General features: G+C 44.5%; 2 protein-coding genes across 2 annotated transcripts in view; one reads left to right on the top strand and one right to left on the bottom strand.

Annotated features, from left to right (window-relative positions):
- Window positions 1-19,937, top strand: part of ninl (ninein-like) — a gene marked incomplete at its 5' end in the record, with an annotated part of 91,714 nt that overhangs the window by 8,035 nt on the left and 63,742 nt on the right. The gene's annotated exons all lie outside the window — the stretch shown is intronic.
- LOC310865202 (vitronectin-like) lies at window positions 55-19,796 on the bottom strand (the record flags this gene model as incomplete). The annotated part of the gene is made up of 9 exons (XM_083774226.1): window positions 55-72; window positions 6,194-6,321; window positions 7,298-7,627; window positions 7,979-8,137; window positions 8,801-8,957; window positions 10,614-10,753; window positions 11,397-11,627; window positions 14,289-14,405; window positions 19,742-19,796. 9 exons carry the CDS (start codon window positions 19,794-19,796, stop codon window positions 55-57), a joined length of 1,335 nt encoding a protein of 444 aa, XP_083630352.1.

Genomic DNA, 19,937 nt, shown 5'->3' with positions numbered 1-19,937 from the left:
TTATTTGAACAAGGCCCACACTGTCAATGACACGTCAAGACAGGTGTTTTCACGCTAGAGGGCGCTCTTGGCCTAACGTGTGAGTCACCATTTCACTCTGAAACAGTCTGGTTTCCAACCCTTTCCTTTCCTTTCCTTTTCCAGGGACATTATTTATTCTGTATTTAAGCCACAGAGACACAGACCACCGTTTGATGACATTTAGCCTCTCAGACCCAAAACCAGAATATGTTGTTGTCGTTCAATATGATTTTGTCCACAACTCCATGCTGTATCGATGTGCCACCTTAGGAGCGATAACAGGCAAACGTTGATCAAAATACTTCTCGTAAATTACATAATGCAGATGTTTAACAATCATTTAACTCTTGAGAGTGTAAAATGAAACTGGTTTCATTTTATGCTCTCTTAACCTCTTTGGGCGGGAACCCCTTTTGGTGTTTTAAACATGTTATAATTTAGCTATTGAAAAATAGCAGATCTACTATTTTTTTGAAAAATCGTTAAAATGTGCCTCAAATCTTTCAGAAAATCGTCATGATTTAGATTTTTTTTTTTAATTCGACGTCAGGCCTGAATTGGTTACCAACTCTCCATCCTTTAACCCATTTTGGGCGGGCACCCCTTTTGGTGTTAGCATTACGTTATGCTTTAGCTATTGAAAAATATCAGACCTACAAGCTCTTGTATAGCAGATCTACTTGTAGGTCTGATATTTTTGAAAAATCGAAGAACGACTGACACAGAAACATCAGAAAACTGTCATTTTCAAACAGACATTTTTAGAATCTGATCTCAGGTCAGAATGGGTTAAGTTTAACTGGGGGGACCACCTGGAACCACTTCATAGCAGATCAAGCTTGTAGATCTGCTTTTTTTGAGGGCTTGGGGGGGGGGGGGGAGGGTCCTCAGCCAATATATTCTAGGCGTCATGAAAGGACATGGAAAAGTTTGAGCACCACTGATACGTTTTTCAGAAAACTTATCATTTACAGAAAACCTCTCCAGACTAATATAAGAGCAGAGGGTCTTGTGGAATCGGCCTCAGGTCTTAAACCATTTTGGGGCGGAACCCCTTTTGATGTTAGCGTTACGTTATGCTTTAGCTATTGAAAAATAGCAGATCTACAAGCTCATAGCGCGCCACCGAGTGGCGCGCTACGAGCTTGTAGGTCTGCTATTTTTGGAAAAATCGAAGAAAGACTGACATAGAAACATAGCTTTTTCGGAAAACTGTCAGGATGTAGAAGACATTTTTAGAGTCTGATCTCAGGTCAGAATGGCCTTAACTAAACGTGTCTCCGTGGCTGCGTTTAGCTGCAGTGGTGGCTGGTTGCCTGGGAGACGACCCATCCCAGGATGCTGTGGTCGTGTGGTCAACATTCTGACCTTCAGGACGACCGTCACTCGCTCTCTCACTCCACCGCTGGTTTGTGGACGAGCATGATTTTTGGCCCGGAAGGTTCGGTTCAAGTCCCCCCCCCCCTCACCCGATGATTACTGTAAATGGGGTGTGGGGGGGGGGTTAACCCATTTAGAACTGATTCTACAAAGGTCTTCTACTGTAAATCATGACTGTTTTCAGAAAAACCTCATGTTTCTGTGTCAAGGACCCCCCCCAATATTACTGTATATTATGTAATTGGCCGCCATCTGAAAATATGTAGTTTTTTTTTTTTTTTCGCCGTGAAATAATATAATATTCGAAGATTTGCATTTACGTTTATACGATTTTTCAAAAAATAACAGATCTACAAGCTCATTGCGCGGCGGCACACAGTGCCGTGCTATGAGCTTGTAGATCTGCTATTTTTCAACAGCTAAAGTTTTAAATAATGGTTAAAAGCTATAAAGCTCTAAGGTCTAAATGGGTTAAATTAACCCATTCTGAACGGGCACCCATTTTGGTGTTAGCATCATGTTATGCTTTATCTATTGAAAAATAGCAGATCTACAAGCTCATATCGCGCCACCGAGTGGCGCGATACGAGCTTGTAGGTCTGCTATTTTTGAAAAAAAATCGAAGAACGACTGACATTTTTAGAATCTGATCTCAGGTCAGAATGGGTTAATCAGACCAGTGTGTGTCCAGTGGAAACCTCGTATGAATCTGATCTCGGGTCAGAATGGGTTAATCAGACCAGTGTGTGTCCAGTGGAAACCTCGTATGAATCTGATCTCGGGTCAGAATGGGTTCATCAGACCAGTGTGTGTCCAGTGGAAACCTCGTTATGAATCTGATCTCGTTAAGTGGAGGGGGAAGAAAATACATGGTTGATTCTCTCTGACCTTTCTGTGTTTTGTCACTCACTGACGATGCTTGTATAATTCATAGTGATATCTGGTGTTCTGAGGGAGCCTGTGTGTCTCCACTGTGGCCTAGTTTGTGTTAAATAGCCTCCCTTTGACTTGTTATGGTTCACTTTGTCCTCCAAGCAGCCCACAGTCTTAACTGTGATTTATGCTCTGTGCTCTCGGCTATACTGAGTGGCAAACAAACTACTTTCTGGCCTTGACAGCCCCGTACATCCCCCCCCCCCCCCCCCCCCCTGTAGTAACTCTGAGGACCCCCCCTATTGGCACCGGACCACCTGTTGAAGACCCCATGCTCTGCAAAACGATGTGTTTTTGTCAAACAATCAATGTAAATAAGCAGTAGCTTGTAGGTCTGCTATTTTTGAAAAAATCGAAGAACGACTGACATTTTTAGAATCTGATCTCAGGTCAGAATGGGGTTAATCAGACCAGTGTGTGTCCGGCGGAAACCTCGTATGAATCTGATCTCAGGTCAGAATGGGTTAAAGGCGTAGTGCAGGGGTACTCAACTGGCGGACTGCGGTCCACGACCGGACCGCGGACCACCTCTCTGCGGACCTTAGGCAATTTTTTGCATCAGGTCAGGCCAGCAAAAGAAAAATCTCTCCTAAGCTCAGGCCAGGCCAGCCACAGTCAATTTCAATTCAATACAGGCAGTGTTGCTGCAGCACAACTACATTGTGTGTCTTTTGTTAATAATTAAGGGAAGAAGTTAATAATATAAATAAAATCAGATGGTACATTTCTCATATGAAATTCCTGCAAAGGCCCCCAAAATGTCCCCCAAGGGCCCCCAAAATTCTGGCGCGCGCTACGCGCGCGCGCAGTGTGGCCTGCCAGGGCGTATAACTCCCGGCCTGATTTGGAGTTCCACTCCGGGCCTGCACTCTGCACCCCATTATTGGTTGGGTGGAAGGGGATCTGATTTGTATAAGCTTGGCTTGACCATACTAAACGGGCATAGAGCCCCGCTCTCCGATGGACGCCGCGCACGGTCTTATTCAAAAAAATAATATTTATGGACCATCATCATTTCTAGTTGAGGACCCCTGGCGTAGTGAAATGAAAAAAAAACAACGTTTTTCACACTTTTAGACCATATCCGTGGTCATCACGGATGACCAATGGGAAGAAAAAATGGGAAGATTCTCATTTCTGTGTGTTTTTTATTGCCAAAGATAGTCAATCTAAGAGCTCAAAAACGGGATCGCAAGCCATGTTTTGAGCTTGTAGATCTGCTACGTTTGGCAAATAGATTTGGTGTAGACGAGAACTTTTCTTAGTACAGTTGTAAGTCAAGACCTTTTTTACTAAGACTATAGCGTTTAAGTGGTTAAAGGACTTCCGTCAGCCCCATGGCACTGGACTGTGTATACGCTGCTGTGGTCAGGCCAATACATGCACGGCCACAAAGCCACTACGGAAAGAGCATTTGTGACCAAATTTGACTGAGAGACTGCCATTGGATGTTTTTGAATTTTAGTTTTCTCATGTCATATGAAAGCAGGGGATCATAGCTTCAAATTGACATATTGGTTGTTCAGTTTGACCCACCAGTTTTGGAGATATGGCTTATAGAGTGATGTCTTGCAGAAAACAGCGAGTTGAGAAAACAGGCTTGAAAGGTTGACTTCTGTGGTCTCTAACATTACACCTAGCTACATGTTTAAGCATTTATTTCATATTTACATGTCTTCTGTGGTCTCTAACATTACACCTAGCTACATGTTTAAGCATTTATTTCATATTTACATGTCGATTTCAGGTCCGACACTTATTTCAGACATGCTCTAGTATGTGAAGAGTCTGCCTGTGCTATTAACTCAAAAGTTTTTCTCCTCTGGTGAAAAGCTGAAATGTGCGCGATGGCAGTCTCTCAGTCAAATCTGGTCACATTTTCCCTCAGGCTATCAGACTTTGAGCTCCCAACAATGACCCAATTGCCAGGTCAACTGACTAACCTATAAACATTAAACACCGATTCACCGACCGAGCACATGAAGCATTTTTAGGACACCGATTTGTACAACCTCCTAGTGTAAATTGTACATTTTTAGATTGCGAGTGGACCCACAGTAGGCAAGAACTGTTCACCACTTAAAGGTTTTATGACATTCATTTTCATTTATTTTTCTTTTTCTTTTTTTCTTTTAGGTTTTATGACCTCAATTACACCCAAAACAAACAAACAAACAAACCATAATTAGAACAGATTACAGACAATGGATATTTCAGACTGAAACAGACAGACATTTCGCTCCACACCATTTCAAAGTGCTAACGTACCTGCTAGGGCTGCGAATCTTTAGGTGTCCCACGATTCGATTCGTTTCCGATTCTTGGGGTGACAATTCGATTCAAAAACGATCTTTTCGATTTTTCCGATTCTCGATTCAAAAAAGTATTTTTCCCGATTCTAAAGCAGTTTTTTAATTTTATTAAAAACAATTAAATAGAATTTTAGCATGATCTACTCCAGTCTTCTGGCATGAAAGCAGAGTACATTTAGTAAAAAGCTTGTATAATTGTAAAGGTTTTATCAACTGAATGATTTAAACACACAAAGGTTAAATCCAAGAGTAAGAACATGTCTCATTTATTTAGCTTGCACAAATTTGAACCAGTAGAAAAGTTACAAAATCTTCTCACTCAATACCAGAACAATATATTAGTATTAAAACAGGTGTAAAATAAATACAATTGGCAGGCTTAGCTTAGCTGGTAGTAAATGCATTATGCAGAAACCCAGGCCATAATGCATTGTCAGGTACAGGTACATTTGTGCAAAAAAAAAAAAAAAAAAGATTTTTGGAAAATGAGAATCGATTCTGAATCGGACGGCATTAGAATCGCGGTTCTAACTCGAATCGATTTTTTTTGACAGCCCTAGTACCTGCGGTCAAAGCCGTTTGCGCTTCCGGGTCAATCCTTCCCTCACCATGCCCGTGAACTTGACGCTTATGTAAACAAGAGCGCCACCCCAAGGTTACATAAAAGGTGTTTGGTGACATTGGTGGTCATTTGGCCCTTATACAGTTGGTATATTCTAAACTCTATATTATGTATATATCCTTGTTTACAAATTCAAAAAAATTCTCTGTAATAGTAATAACCTACTAGCTATAATAAGCAACTATAATTCTACCTGTATATTACATATATTTTCTATATCCTATACCCCAGCAGGGAAGGCGCAATTCTTAAAGTTACACACTTGCTAGATTTCTTACACTATAACACTTGTTTTTGTCACTTACTTACACTGTATACTTATAGTTATTACTAGTTATTTTCATGACTTTTCAAATTATATAATTATGCTGGACATTGCTGGCAGTCTCTGCTCATACATGAGTGTGACCAATTAAGCCTATAAATCTATGAAGCTTTTGGAGGTCTACCCATCTATCTCTTCTCTGCCCATGAGTCATCGCTGGTCCCTTCGGTAAGAAGACAACTCGCCCCGTTTCTGTTTTCCTCCCAGAATGTTCCCCAGTGAGAATGTTCCCCAGTGAGGGGTGGGAGAGGCTGGACAGCAGACGGCTGGACTTTGAATTTCTCTAACAATACACTTTTATGACAGCAGACAGTACAAATATAATTTATGAAAAGCTACTACAGTGAAGTCTGTTCACAGAAGTTGTTGTAGGATATGTGGGGGATTATCTGACGAGGTACCATTTGATTGGGCAAAACCTTACATAATACTAAATAATACTAAATTGTTTATAGGGTCAATATAAGTAAAATAATATAGCCTTCCCACAGGAGTATCTTTTTATATTTTTCCAAAAAGAATACAAACAGCCAATAGCATAATATTACAAAGTTATCCCCCTCACTGGGGAACATTCCGGGAGGAAAAACGGGCACGCACCGGGGTGAGTTGTCCGGTATCGGTCCTTTCACGCTGGCAGCCCAGCCAGTGTTCTGCAGTGGATCGTGGGTATGGAGGGTTGGCATGGTCCACATACTTAGACTTCAGGTCCACCCTGTAGTATTTATCTGGTGAAATAAGAACACCATACATTAATATACATTTATACAATCACATCCCCTGCTTACTGTAGTGACAGTGATTCTCAACCTTTTCCATTTCCAAGGACACGATATGCATTAGGTCACAGACCCACATTTTGATTTAAGCAATAAGCCACGAGAGGTCTCAGGTTACCGGGTATTTTACACTGCCTGGGAGCGTAGGCAGACCCGACGCGCAGCGGAGGGTCTTCTACCTCCCAGCCAGTGTAAAATACCCGGTAAGCTGGGGCCTCGAGTGGCTTATTGCTTTTCTAAAACGGTTACAAACATATAGCAATATTAAAACTATTAAATTCACAAAAGTATCTACGCTTTGTGCCACCAGAGCGAGCGACCCAGAGCCAAAACACTTCCTTGTTTTGCTCCGCAAGTAGCCTATGTGACGGGAGAATAGCGCTTGATGTATTTACGGGGCTGCCTGGAGCCACACATTCACAGTCATATGAGCCGGGCGGTGCTTAGACGCCCGCACGGCATGTGTTTGTAAAGCAATCAAGCGCTCCCCTTCCCCAGTTCAGCTACAAGGCTGCAGTTTGATACAAAGTGATTGAAGGAGTGGGTTATCGGTGAAATTTACACCGGTCACGTGACGGTAACCAGCCAATCAGAATGGCAGTATTGGGACTACCCGTTTTAGAAAAGTCATTTTATCTCTGGGACTCCAATCAACACATGTTTATGTTAGACATTGAGGGAAATTAAGATTCTCGGAATTTCTTAAAAAAAAAAACGCCGCTTATCAACTATAACCTGGTTAATCGATCGATAAGGTTATCAATGAATGAATGAATCGATAATTGACATCCCTAATACATACACACCTCTCTTGAAGAAGTAGACATTCTGTGAACGCCGCTTATCAACTATAACCGGTTAATCGATCGATAAGGTTATCAATGAATGAATGAATGGATAATTGACATCCCTAATACATACACACCTCTCTTGAAGAAGTAGACATTCTGTGACGGCGCCCCCCTGTGGTTCTGTGTGGTGGTGTCATAGTCAGGGATCTCACTGTCCTCGTAGTCGCTGAAGTAATCAAACAGGGACAGGGAGCGGCTGTGGCGGCCCCCCCTTCCGCCCCCCCTTCTGCCCCCCCTTCTGCCCCCCCGCCCACATATTATATAAGGGTGTCGGGTCGGGGGGGGGCTTGCGTCGGGCTGGGGACTGACGTAGACGCGGCCCACCATGGCAGCGTCGACGGGGGGTCTGATGCCCATCCAGTCCTCACTGATCAAACGAGGGCCCTTGTTGTGACGACCCTGGACTTTAACAGACAGATACAGAACAGTCCATATATGGACATATAAGTGACACAGACAGACAGACAGACAGACAGACAGACAGACAGACAATGGGTATTCTCATGCATTACCAAGAATAAGTACCAACCTACATCGCTCCTGACTTGGCGTGGTTCGCTTGTGTAGTTTAAATGCAAATACAAATTAGTATTATTTGAAATTGTGCACTGACGAGTATCCCCACCACCACCACCCATCATTTCTTTGAAATAGCAGTGGAGACATGTGTTTTTGAGGATTCTATGATTAGGAGGCTGTTGACAGAAGGACTACTGTGACAACAGAAAGGAGTTTCTAAAGAAACCGTGTCTCACCGGAGCCTCCAAAGAGCTGAGTGAAGAGGCTCTCCCATGTGTGGTCAGAGTACAGCTCAGTGTAGCGTGTGAACAGGACGGATGGAGAGGACCTGCTCATCTGCACACACTCACCATGGGACGGCTGGTGCTTGAACTCATACTGGTAATACTGGTCCCCTGAATTGACAAACATAGAACGTCATGCATGGGTGGCTGTGTGTAAGAGTGCTTGTGAATTATGACAACATCAACATGAGCTCTAGCTGAGAGTATATATTTAATACTGAGTAGTAGGCCTATGAACTTTAACAGTTTCCGTGCCGGGAATGGATTACTCCAGGTTAATGTCGCTGCCAACCCCGCTATACCCGCCTTTTGTTTTATGTGTTTAATCCGCTGTATTGTAATAAATAAAAAGAAAATCCGTCTTCGTCGCGGAGATAGAGACTAGATGCATTCGCTTTGATGACGAAACCGGAAATCGTCACATGCTGAGGGCTGCTAGGGCTTCTGGGAAATTGAGGCCAATGGAAATGCATGGGGTGCAACGCCTCATTGAGACGAGTCTTGTGTGCGTCTTCCGGGTGCACCAAGATGGTGGATGATACGCTCGGATCACAACAAACCACGGGAGCTTTTTTCGCTGGATTTTCGCGGATTAAAAGCCCAAATAATTCAGCGTATGCTCTAAAGGTAATACAACAATCTCGGCAGTGAAGGGGGGTTGATTAAAATGCGGGTTAAGCGTGTAAAACACTGAGTAGTAGGCCTATGAACTTTAACTAAAATAGTTCACACATTAAATAAACAAACAAGGCGTTGTGTGTAATGTTACCTAACCTTTGAAGAAGTAGACCTTCTCTTTGCCATGGTGACCTGGTGCTGCTATTGCGAACGCTGCATTAACAGCATCTGGGATGTCGTCGAAGCCCACTGAAATATCCCTGGGGTAGTCGTCGTCCAAAACACTGTCCTCAAACCTCCAGTACTTATTCCCCTGAGGTCGAGATTAGAACACCAGGTGTTAATCCATTCTGACCTGAGATCAGATTCATACAAGGTTTCCGCCGGACACATGTACACTGGTCTGATGAACCCATTCTGACCTGAGATCAGATTCTAAAAATGTCAGTCGCTCTTCGGTTTTTCAAAAATAGCAGACCTACAAGCTCGTATCGCGCCACTCGGTGGCGCGCTATGAGCTTGTAGGTCTGCTATTTTTCAATAGCTAAAGCACGACATGAGGCTGACACCAAAATGGGTCAGAATGGGTTAAGGAGCACTGAAAACCAAGTATTTTATAATACAATCATTCTAAATCTGGATTTAGCAACCTTATTTGGATTATAATGGAAACGTTGTCCCAGTTACCTGTATCAGAGATGTTATATAGATTTATATCTACAGCTATCTCAATCTAGATCCATTTTTTCTTGAAGCTACCGTACTTAATGTAGTTTAGTAGGGGCGGTGGTGGCTCAGGGGTTAGAGTGCCTGGATGGTAACCGTAAGGTTGCCAGTTCGAACCCGGGCTCCCCCAGAGTTACTGTCGAAGTGTCCTTGAGCAAGACACTGAACCCCTAATTGCTCCCGATGTGCTGGTTGGTGCCTTGCATGGTTTCCGCTGCCATCGGTGTATGAATGTGTGTGTGAATGGGTGAATGTAATGCACAATCTCTGTAAAGCACCTTGGATAAAGGCGCTATATAAATGCACCATTTACCATTTAATGTCTCTTGTTGTTGTTCCTTTTCATTTCTTTTTGTACCTTTTTTTATTATGTTTTATCTGGGCTGTCCTTTATGCATTCTTTAGACAGTCGCCAGAAAACCTCTCCCTCTCTCATCTTTCCAAGTGTTTCCGGGCTCATTATCCCAGCAGTAGATTTTTAATTCCAACATCAGCATCAAGGTTCTGCTCTGTTATAGCCCTGGAACATGACTGCCATGATGATTATCATGACAGTCATGCAGAAACTTAGCCCTGGTTTTTGCGCTCGCTGCATTTACAAGATTTCCGTATATATAAACATTCAGATTTCAAATATAAAGTACTCACAATTTGTCCCACGGGTGTTAGTTAGTAGCAGCGCCAGCGATTAGAATTGCTGCGTCCCGCGTTGTTTAATAAAAAGCATTTTTGTCCGAGCTCCCCGGCTACTTTTTTCAAACGGGGTTCGTTTGGGGAAATCCACAGTTGCACACCGGGAGCGCACTCGCCTATTAGTCTGTATTGGCAGGGCGGTCAGGCCAGCGTACCTATATCGAACACACCGAGTGCCACCCTCCTCCCGACCGATAGGGGCGCGTAGTTGAAAGCCAATGGCAAAATAACAGTTCGGATAAAAATGCTTTTTATTAAACAACGCGGGATTCAGAAATTCTAATCGCTGGTGCAGCAACTAACTAACACCCGTGGGACAAATTGTGAGTACTTTATATTTGAAATGCGAATGTTTATATATTTTAATTCTTTGTAAATGTAGCGTTCGCCAAAAACAGGGTGAAGTTACTTCATGACTCTCGTATGAATACGAGAGTCATGAACCATGGCTAGCTCTGTTAGAGCATTGCACACTGGTGCTTCAGAAAGATATGAGGCAGTACCTTGAATATGTAGGTTTTTCCCTGATATGAAAGATATGAGGCAGTACCTTGAATATGTAGGTCTTTCCCTGGCAGTTGATGCGTGTGAAAGCGGCATCGATGGGACCAGAGATCCCCCACACGTCTTTGATGAGTTTGGGGTAACCAGGAAGAACTGACCTCTCATCCAGCTCAAAGAAATAATGACCTGGGGTCAGTGGGGTGGGAGACATTGGATCAGCAAAATAGTATTTCTGTCAGCTAAGCCCAAACATCCAGTGTCGATGTACAGTAACAGTGAGTTGTACATTGTAGGATTGTTGTCTCGTTCCATGGGCAAATGATATTCTTGTCACTTAACCCATTCTGAACGGGAACCCCTTTTGGTGTTAGAAAAAACGTCAGCCTCGACATACCTTACAAGGACAAGCATTAAATCTAGTCGCATTAGTGGTGGTAGAAGATCGAATCCTATGTTCAGTCAGTGTGTTCATAGGGGTCAATATCCTTGATTTTGTTGAGGTAACGCTCCCTTTCCTCAAAGTTAAGCTTGTCCTTGTAAGCAAGGTATGTCGAGGCCGACGTTTTTTCTTTCCATCCTGGTGTTGGCTCACTGTGTTGTCGCCAGGAACGAGCTCGTTGAACTCCCTCTGGTGTTTAAAAATTAGAACGCACACGGATGGTCGCTGACTGTAAACAAAGCAGAAAAGCCTGCCATCATGGCGGCCGCTACCACGTGACACATATGTTAACGCCCCCTCCGGGAGATTTTGGTAGACCCTATAGACAAACTGACACCTTGGTTAACTGGCTCTTCTGAGCACATATAGTTGTATCTAGAGTAGACCCACCTCTGAATGCATAGATGGAGCCATTCTTCACCTGCAGGAAAGCATCAAATGGTCGTCCACTGCAGGGGATTGCATCGGGGTCTGGGGGCCAGGTGGGGCGATCCGTGGTGGAGGGAGGGGGGGTGGTGGTGGGTGCGGGTGTTGTGCTGGTCATCGGTGCTATGGTGGTCTCAGGGGACATTGTGGTAGCTGTGGTATCTTCTACTTCATCGAATGCATCACCACGAGCAACTGAATGAATGGTATATAAGGTTAGTGTCAGTGTCTGTGTGGAGTTTGCATGTTCTCCCCGTGTCCCCTATAGGGTAGGTACCCTCACATGTTCTCCCCGTGTCCCCTATAGGGTAGGTACCCTCACATGTTCTCCCCGTGTCCCCTAGGGTAGGTACCCTCACATGTTCTCCCCGTGTCCCCTAGGGTAGGTACCCTCACATGTTCTCCCCGTGTCCCCTAGGGTAGGTACCCTCACATGTTCTCCCCGTGTCCCCTAGGGTAGGTACCCTCACATGTTCTCCCCGTGTCCCCTAGGGTAGGTACCCTCACATGTTCTCCCCGTGTCCCCTAGGGTAGGTACCCTCACATGTTCTCCCCGTGTCCCCTAGGGTAGGTACCCTCACATGTTCTCCCTGTGTCCCCTAGGGTAGGTACCCTCACATGTTCTCCCCGTGTCCCCTAGGGTAGGTACCCTCACATGTTCTCCCCGTGTCCCCTAGGGTAGGTACCCTCACATGTTCTCCCTATGTCCCCTAGGGTAGGTACCCTCACAAAAAACATGCAGTAATCCTGGTCTCTAAACTGCCTCCCCCTGGCCAGCCGGGACGCCTGATGGAGGGGAAAGGAACTGGTTGGAATAACGTGTTCCTTCCACGCGCTACGTCCAACCAGGGAAACTCCCCCCTGTCAGGTGTAAAGGAGCAACTTGGACACTCAGGCATGAAGGAAGCATGAGTTCAAGTCCGTTGCTCTCCCCAGGTTGGCGGAGGGTGTGTAGAGCCCAGGATCACATCACAGGATGATTGACACAGGGGGGAAAAATGGGTTACAAAATTGTGGGTCAAAAAAAAAAAAAAAAAAAAAGTGTCAGTGTCACAATATGTTGCACACATGAATAATATAAGATTTAAAGCTAGAGTGTTCGGTGACATATGAACGATTGTCTCTATGCTTATCGAACCAGTCACCAGGATACCGTCCATTATGGATTGATATTGTTTTTTTTTCCTTCAATGTATTCTTATTGAGGCTCTGAATTTCACAGCTTGTTCTTATCGTAATACGATGCATAATAGAACCACCCAGTAAAAAAAAAAAACAACATTGAAAAACAACAAATATCACAATACGGGACATTACATTACACAGACAAAAATAAGAATAATTAAAGTCAAACGAGTACACCACAGTCCTGACATGATTGTACATTCCAGGTTACCAGAGAGTCTTTTTGTTTTTGGCTATACCGGTACATTGAAGGGAGAAGAGGGTCCACTGTATCCGAGACTGGTTTGGATTGATATTGTTTTACATACAGTACAGCATACAGTAGCGAGAGGCCATTAGGCCTACTGTAATATCATGTCTTCGACTAAAACTAAGACGAAAAATGTTCGTCGACTACCTTTTTTCACTGACTAAAACTAAATAAAAACGAATCTATGATGACTAAAACTAAGACTAAATATACTGACAATTTCGTCAACAAATAAAAACTAGACTAAAATGTTAGGAAGGGACTAGTGGACAAGAGATCCAGTTTTATGCTGGGTTGCATGCTGAAAATAGCAGATATACAATCTCACAACGCGTCGTTGTGAGATTGTATATCTGCTATTTTCAGCATGCAACCAAAGTGTAAAATATGTCATTACAACGACATCAAGGCCTGTCAAAACACATTTTAGTCGACTAAATCAACTGTAGATTTAGTCGACTAAAATCGTATGACATTTAGTCGACTAAAACTAGACTAAACACTAGAACATTCCAGTTGACTAAAATGTGACTAAAACTAAGTGAAAGCTATTCAAGAGACTATGACTAAAACTAAAATAGAAATTTGCTGCCAAAAACAACACTGAGACAGCCTCATCAAAGTTGGTGTTGTGACTTTATATATTGTGAATTACTTGCATGAGAAGGGGAGAAGCTGGTGGAGTTAGCTGTTTTAACCCATTCTGACCTGAGATCAGATTCATACGAGGTTTCCGCCGGACACACACTGGTCTGATGAACCCATTCTGACCTGAGATCAGATTCTAAAAATGTCAGTCGTTCTTCGATTTTTCAAAAATAGCAGACCTACAAGCTCATATCGCGCCACTCGGTGGCGCGATATGAGCTTGTAGATCTGCTATTTTTCAATAGCTAAAGCATAACATGATGCTGACACCAAAATGGGTGCCCGTTCAGAATGGGTTAAAGGGATTGTGACATTAAAAAAAAGGTTTTGGAATTGTTCTTATTTTTTTTAGGTTTTCTAATCTCAATTGCACCCAAAAAACATGAACTTTTAACATTCAGTATAGATTTTCTGTGATCTGGGGTTTTCTGGCTCAAACAGGTGCTCTGATTTGCCGGCAGTAAGTGACATCACTTACTGCAAATCCCATATATGTCAATGGGATTTGCCAGCAGATGTCACTGTTTTCACTGTGTTGCCTGTTTTCATTGTAGCTCAAAAGGCTTCCAAACCCCAAAGAAAACTTCAGACCACAGAAAATCCACTGAATGTTCAAAGTTCAGGTTTTTTGGGTGTAATTGAGGTCATAAAACCTAAAAGAAAAAAGAAAAAGAAAAAGAAATGAAAATGAATGTCATAAAACCTTTAACAAACCAGGGTCCAATGACTACTTTTCATTGGTTCAATATTGTGCAAAAAGATATATTCCTGACCTTTCTTTGGGCAGGCAGTATCAAAGTCCCCACAGCAGCTGCTATGATAGACACACATGGAGTCACATTGGCATTTGGTCTGGGGGTTGAAGACGCCACATCGACCCACACAGGATTCTGTGGAAAATGTGTTTGATGCAACAGCACTAAATAAATATACAATTTACAATTTAGGCATTTAGCAGACGCTCTTAATCCAGAGCGACTTACATTAAGCAAGAACAAAAAGCATGGGAATACATCACAAAAAAAGCATTTATCATAAAACATGCGTAAGCTAAGAAAGTAACAGGCAATATACTGTGGTTATATGTATGGCAGCTAGTATGCTAGTGATGCTGTTTATGGCTTTGTTTTTTGTTTTTTTAATACTGTTTTTATTAGGAATTTTTTTGTATGACAACATCAGAATATTATCTACAATGATAATGAGTAGATCAGTAAAATAAAATGAAAAAAAAATAACAGGCAATGTAAATGTTCCACATACAATACATAATAAAAAATACATATAAATGTGATGAACATGAAAAAACTAAAAACAGTTAAACAATGACAAAGTGTGAACAGACAAACAAAACAGACAACAGGACAGACACTCTTGCTCTCAAACTTTCCCAACATGTTGTTGAAAATTAAGTGAATTACAGACATTCTTTTTTTAAATGAGAAAAAACACTTTTTTTCTTTCCAATTTTCTATTGTGCTGTCTATTGTGTAGGAGGGGTTAGCGTGCACCTAGCCTCGGTACCAGGCTTTCATTTTTGTTGGTGCAAAAATGTAAAGCCTGGAGGAACGCATTGGCCGCTCTGGTCTAAAAGTGGTGAGTCAACCCTTCCGGGTGGGCGTCGCTCCAAATGATGTGACGTAGCGCTGCACTATAGGGGGGAGAGGAGGGGCCGGGGGTGACGGACAGATCGATGAGATCCAATCAGGGAGTGCGCAAATCTCAGCCGCGACCCGCCCCTCTAGACCAGAAACCTAACACGTTAGCTCAGGCTAGCGTGCACCTATTGAAATATTCAACGAAGGGTTGCCATGTCTGGTTAGAATCTATCTTCACTCCCTCTCAATTCACTGTTTATGGCTTTGTTAACTAACTAAATCAATGTACATTTAGAACTCATACTTTACCTTTTAGCTACTATCACAATAACCAGACCAGGGGGGGTCACCAACATGTCTGTACACAACGTCAGGGGGTCACCAACATGTCTGTACACAACATCAGGGGGTCACCAACATGTCTGTACACAACGTCAGGGGGTCACCAACATGTCTGTACACAACGTCAGGGGGTCACCAACATGTCTGTACACAACATCAGGGGGTCACCAACATGTCTGTACACAACATCAGGGGGTCACCAACATGTCTGTACACAACATCAGGGGGTCACCAACATGTCTGTACACAACATCAGGGGGTCACCAACATGTCTGTACACAACATCAGGGGGTCACCAACATGTCTGTACACAACGTCAGGGGGTCACCAACATGTCTGTAAACAACGTCAGGGGGTCACCAACATGTCTGTACACAACATCAGGGGGTCACCAACATGTCTGTACACAACATCAGGGGGGTCACCAACATGTCTGTACACAACATCAGGGGGTCACCAACATGTCTGTACACAACATCAGGGGGTCACCAACATGTCTGTACACAACGTCAGGGGGGTCACCAACATGTCTGTACACAACGTCAGGGGGTCACCAACATGTCTGTACACAACATCAGGGGGTCACCAACATGTCTGTACACAACGTCAGGGGGGTCACCAACATGTCTGTACACAACGTCAGGGGGTCACCAACATGTCTGTACACAACGTCAGGGGGTCACCAACATGTCTGTACACAACATCAGGGGGTCACCAACATGTCTGTACACAACGTCAGGGGGTCACCAACATGTCTGTACACAACATCAGGGGGTCACCAACATGTCTGTACACAACGTCAGGGGGGTCACCAACATGTCTGTACACAACGTCAGGGGGGTCACCAACATGTCTGTACACAACGTCAGGGGGTCACCAACATGTCTGTACACAACATCAGGGGGTCACCAACATGTCTGTACACAACGTCAGGGGGGTCACCAACATGTCTGTACACAACGTCAGGGGGTCACCAACATGTCTGTACACAACATCAGGGGGGTCACCAACATGTCTGTACACAACATCAGGGGGGTCACCAACATGTCTGTACACAACGTCAGGGGGTCACCAACATGTCTGTACACAACGTCAGGGGGTCACCAACATGTCTGTACACAACATCAGGGGGGTCACCAACATGTCTGTACACAACATCAGGGGGGTCACCAACATGTCTGTACACAACGTCAGGGGGTCACCAACATGTCTGTACACAACGTCAGGGGGTCACCAACATGTCTGTACACAACGTCAGGGGGTCACCAACATGTCTGTACACAACGTCAGGGGGTCACCAACATGTCTGTACACAACATCAGGGGGGTCACCAACATGTCTGTACACAACATCAGGGGGTCACCAACATGTCTGTACACAACGTCAGGGGGTCACCAACATGTCTGTACACAACATCAGGGGGTCACCAACATGTCTGTACACAACATCAGGGGGTCACCAACATGTCTGTACACAACGTCAGGGGGTCACCAACATGTCTGTACACAACATCAGGGGGGTCACCAACATGTCTGTACACAACGTCAGGGGGTCACCAACATGTCTGTACACAACGTCAGGGGGTCACCAACATGTCTGTAAACAACGTCAGGGGGTCACCAACATGTCTGTACACAACATCAGGGGGGTCACCAACATGTCTGTACACAACATCAGGGGGGTCACCAACATGTCTGTAAACAACGTCAGGGGGTCACCAACATGTCTGTACACAACGTCAGGGGGTCACCAACATGTCTGTACACAACGTCAGGGGGTCACCAACATGTCTGTACACAACATCAGGGGGGTCACCAACATGTCTGTACACAACGTCAGGGGGTCACCAACATGTCTGTACACAACGTCAGGGGGTCACCAACATGTCTGTACACAACGTCAGGGGGGTCACCAACATGTCTGTACACAACGTCAGGGGGTCACCAACATGTCTGTACACAACATCAGGGGGGTCACCAACATGTCTGTACACAACATCAGGGGGTCACCAACATGTCTGTACACAACATCAGGGGGTCACCAACATGTCTGTACACAACATCAGGGGGGTCACCAACATGTCTGTACACAACATCAGGGGGTCACCAACATGTCTGTACACAACATCAGGGGGGTCACCAACATGTCTGTACACAACATCAGGGGGTCACCAACATGTCTGTACACAACGTCAGGGGGTCACCAACATGTCTGTACACAACGTCAGGGGGTCACCAACATGTCTGTACACAACATCAGGGGGGTCACCAACATGTCTGTACACAACGTCAGGGGGTCACCAACATGTCTGTACACAACATCAGGGGGGTCACCAACATGTCTGTACACAACATCAGGGGGTCACCAACATGTCTGTACACAACGTCAGGGGGTCACCAACATGTCTGTACACAACATCAGGGGGTCACCAACATGTCTGTACACAACGTCAGGGGGTCACCAACATGTCTGTAAACAACGTCAGGGGGTCACCAACATGTCTGTACACAACGTCAGGGGGGTCACCAACATGTCTGTACACAACGTCAGGGGGGTCACCAACATGTCTGTACACAACGTCAGGGGGGTCACCAACATGTCTGTACACAACGTCAGGGGGTCACCAACATGTCTGTACACAACGTCAGGGGGTCACCAACATGTCTGTACACAACGTCAGGGGGGTCACCAACATGTCTGTACACAACATCAGGGGGGTCACCAACATGTCTGTACACAACGTCAGGGGGTCACCAACATGTCTGTAAACAACGTCAGGGGGTCACCAACATGTCTGTACACAACATCAGGGGGGTCACCAACATGTCTGTACACAACGTCAGGGGGTCACCAACATGTCTGTACACAACATCAGGGGGTCACCAACATGTCTGTAAACAACGTCAGGGGGTCACCAACATGTCTGTACACAACATCAGGGGGTCACCAACATGTCTGTACACAACGTCAGGGGGTCACCAACATGTCTGTACACAACGTCAGGGGGTCACCAACATGTCTGTACACAACGTCAGGGGGGTCACCAACATGTCTGTACACAACGTCAGGGGGTCACCAACATGTCTGTACACAACGTCAGGGGGGTCACCAACATGTCTGTACACAACGTCAGGGGGGTCACCAACATGTCTGTACACAACGTCAGGGGGGTCACCAACATGTCCGTACCATAGAGTTATATATCTATAGAGAAGACACCCGAGTTCTCCTCCCATCCACTTGCATTAAGTTGCTCAAAAGCGCATGAGGCGGATTCACTCCTCCTTCCTGGTAGGAACAGAGTGCATTCTGGGACGGTTTGGTTACAAACACATGAACGCGCTGCCGTTGACTATCATTGTGCCGTTTGCGCTGCGTTCACGTATGAAACATTCGTTCACGTGTCATGGCCCCAATCACATGAACGTGCGCAATGATAGTCAACGGAGCAGCGCTGGCTCGAGCTGCACTACCAAATCCGGCCACTATGTCCATTTCGCCTCAGGGTTTCCTCTGGGTGCCTTCTCTAGAAATATATACTCTAAGGTCCGTACACGTCGTCGGTGGCAAAGACTTTGCCTAGCTTGTCCGTGACAAATTTTAGATTGTTGTTTTACACGTCATTATGTTCTTATTCTGATCATGACACCCACTTACTGAATGTCAGTAATGTCTCCAGGTTTTCTTCAGAATATGTATGACAATTATTTACTACGACTCCTACGGCACATTAGGAGTCCAACCGCTACTAGTGGTTCTCAAATGTTTTATTTGCCTTAACCCATTCTGACCTGAGATCAGATTCATACGAGGTTTCCGCCGGACACACACTGGTCTGATGAACCCATTCTGACCTGAGATCAGATTCTAAAAATGTCAGTCGTTCTTGTCGATTTTTCAAAAATAGCAGACCTACAAGCTCGTATCGCGCCACTCGGTGGCGCGATATGAGCTTGTAGATCTGCTATTTTTAAATAGCTAAAGCATAACATGATGCTGACACCAAAATGGGTGCCCGGTCAGAATGGGTTAACTCTGAGAGTGTTCAAATGGAACCAAATGGACCCATAAGGGTCCATTTGAACACTCTCAGAGTTACAGACCTGTTATGGTCATTCAGGGCTATAGCTCTTCATGTGTTTCTGGTAACATCCAATTACCATTACCATTGTATGTCCGTTACAAAAATGGAATGTTGACAAAAATGTCCACCACAAGCCAACATGGTTGATGAACCCCTGGACCAGACAAAAAAAAACAATCCCAAAAACATATAATAAACTTACCCTCGGCAGCAAAGGCAGCAGCCATCAAGGCCAGCAGAACCCCTACTGGTTTCATGTCTGCTCACTTTAGGTGGTGAGAAATTGATATTCCACTTTTCAGATGAAAAACAGCAAGCACCTCATGAAGCAGATCTATCTGCTCCAGAACCTCTGCCTGTCTACATGAACTCAATGTGTTTGAACGGAGAGGCACACT

The sequence above is a fragment of the Protomyctophum parallelum genome (assembly GCF_964188405.1).
Source record: "Protomyctophum parallelum genome assembly, chromosome: 10".
NCBI lineage: Eukaryota > Metazoa > Chordata > Actinopteri > Myctophiformes > Myctophidae > Protomyctophum > Protomyctophum parallelum.
Note: the sequence above shows the minus strand (reverse complement) of the source record. Positions and strands in the feature narration are given on the sequence as shown.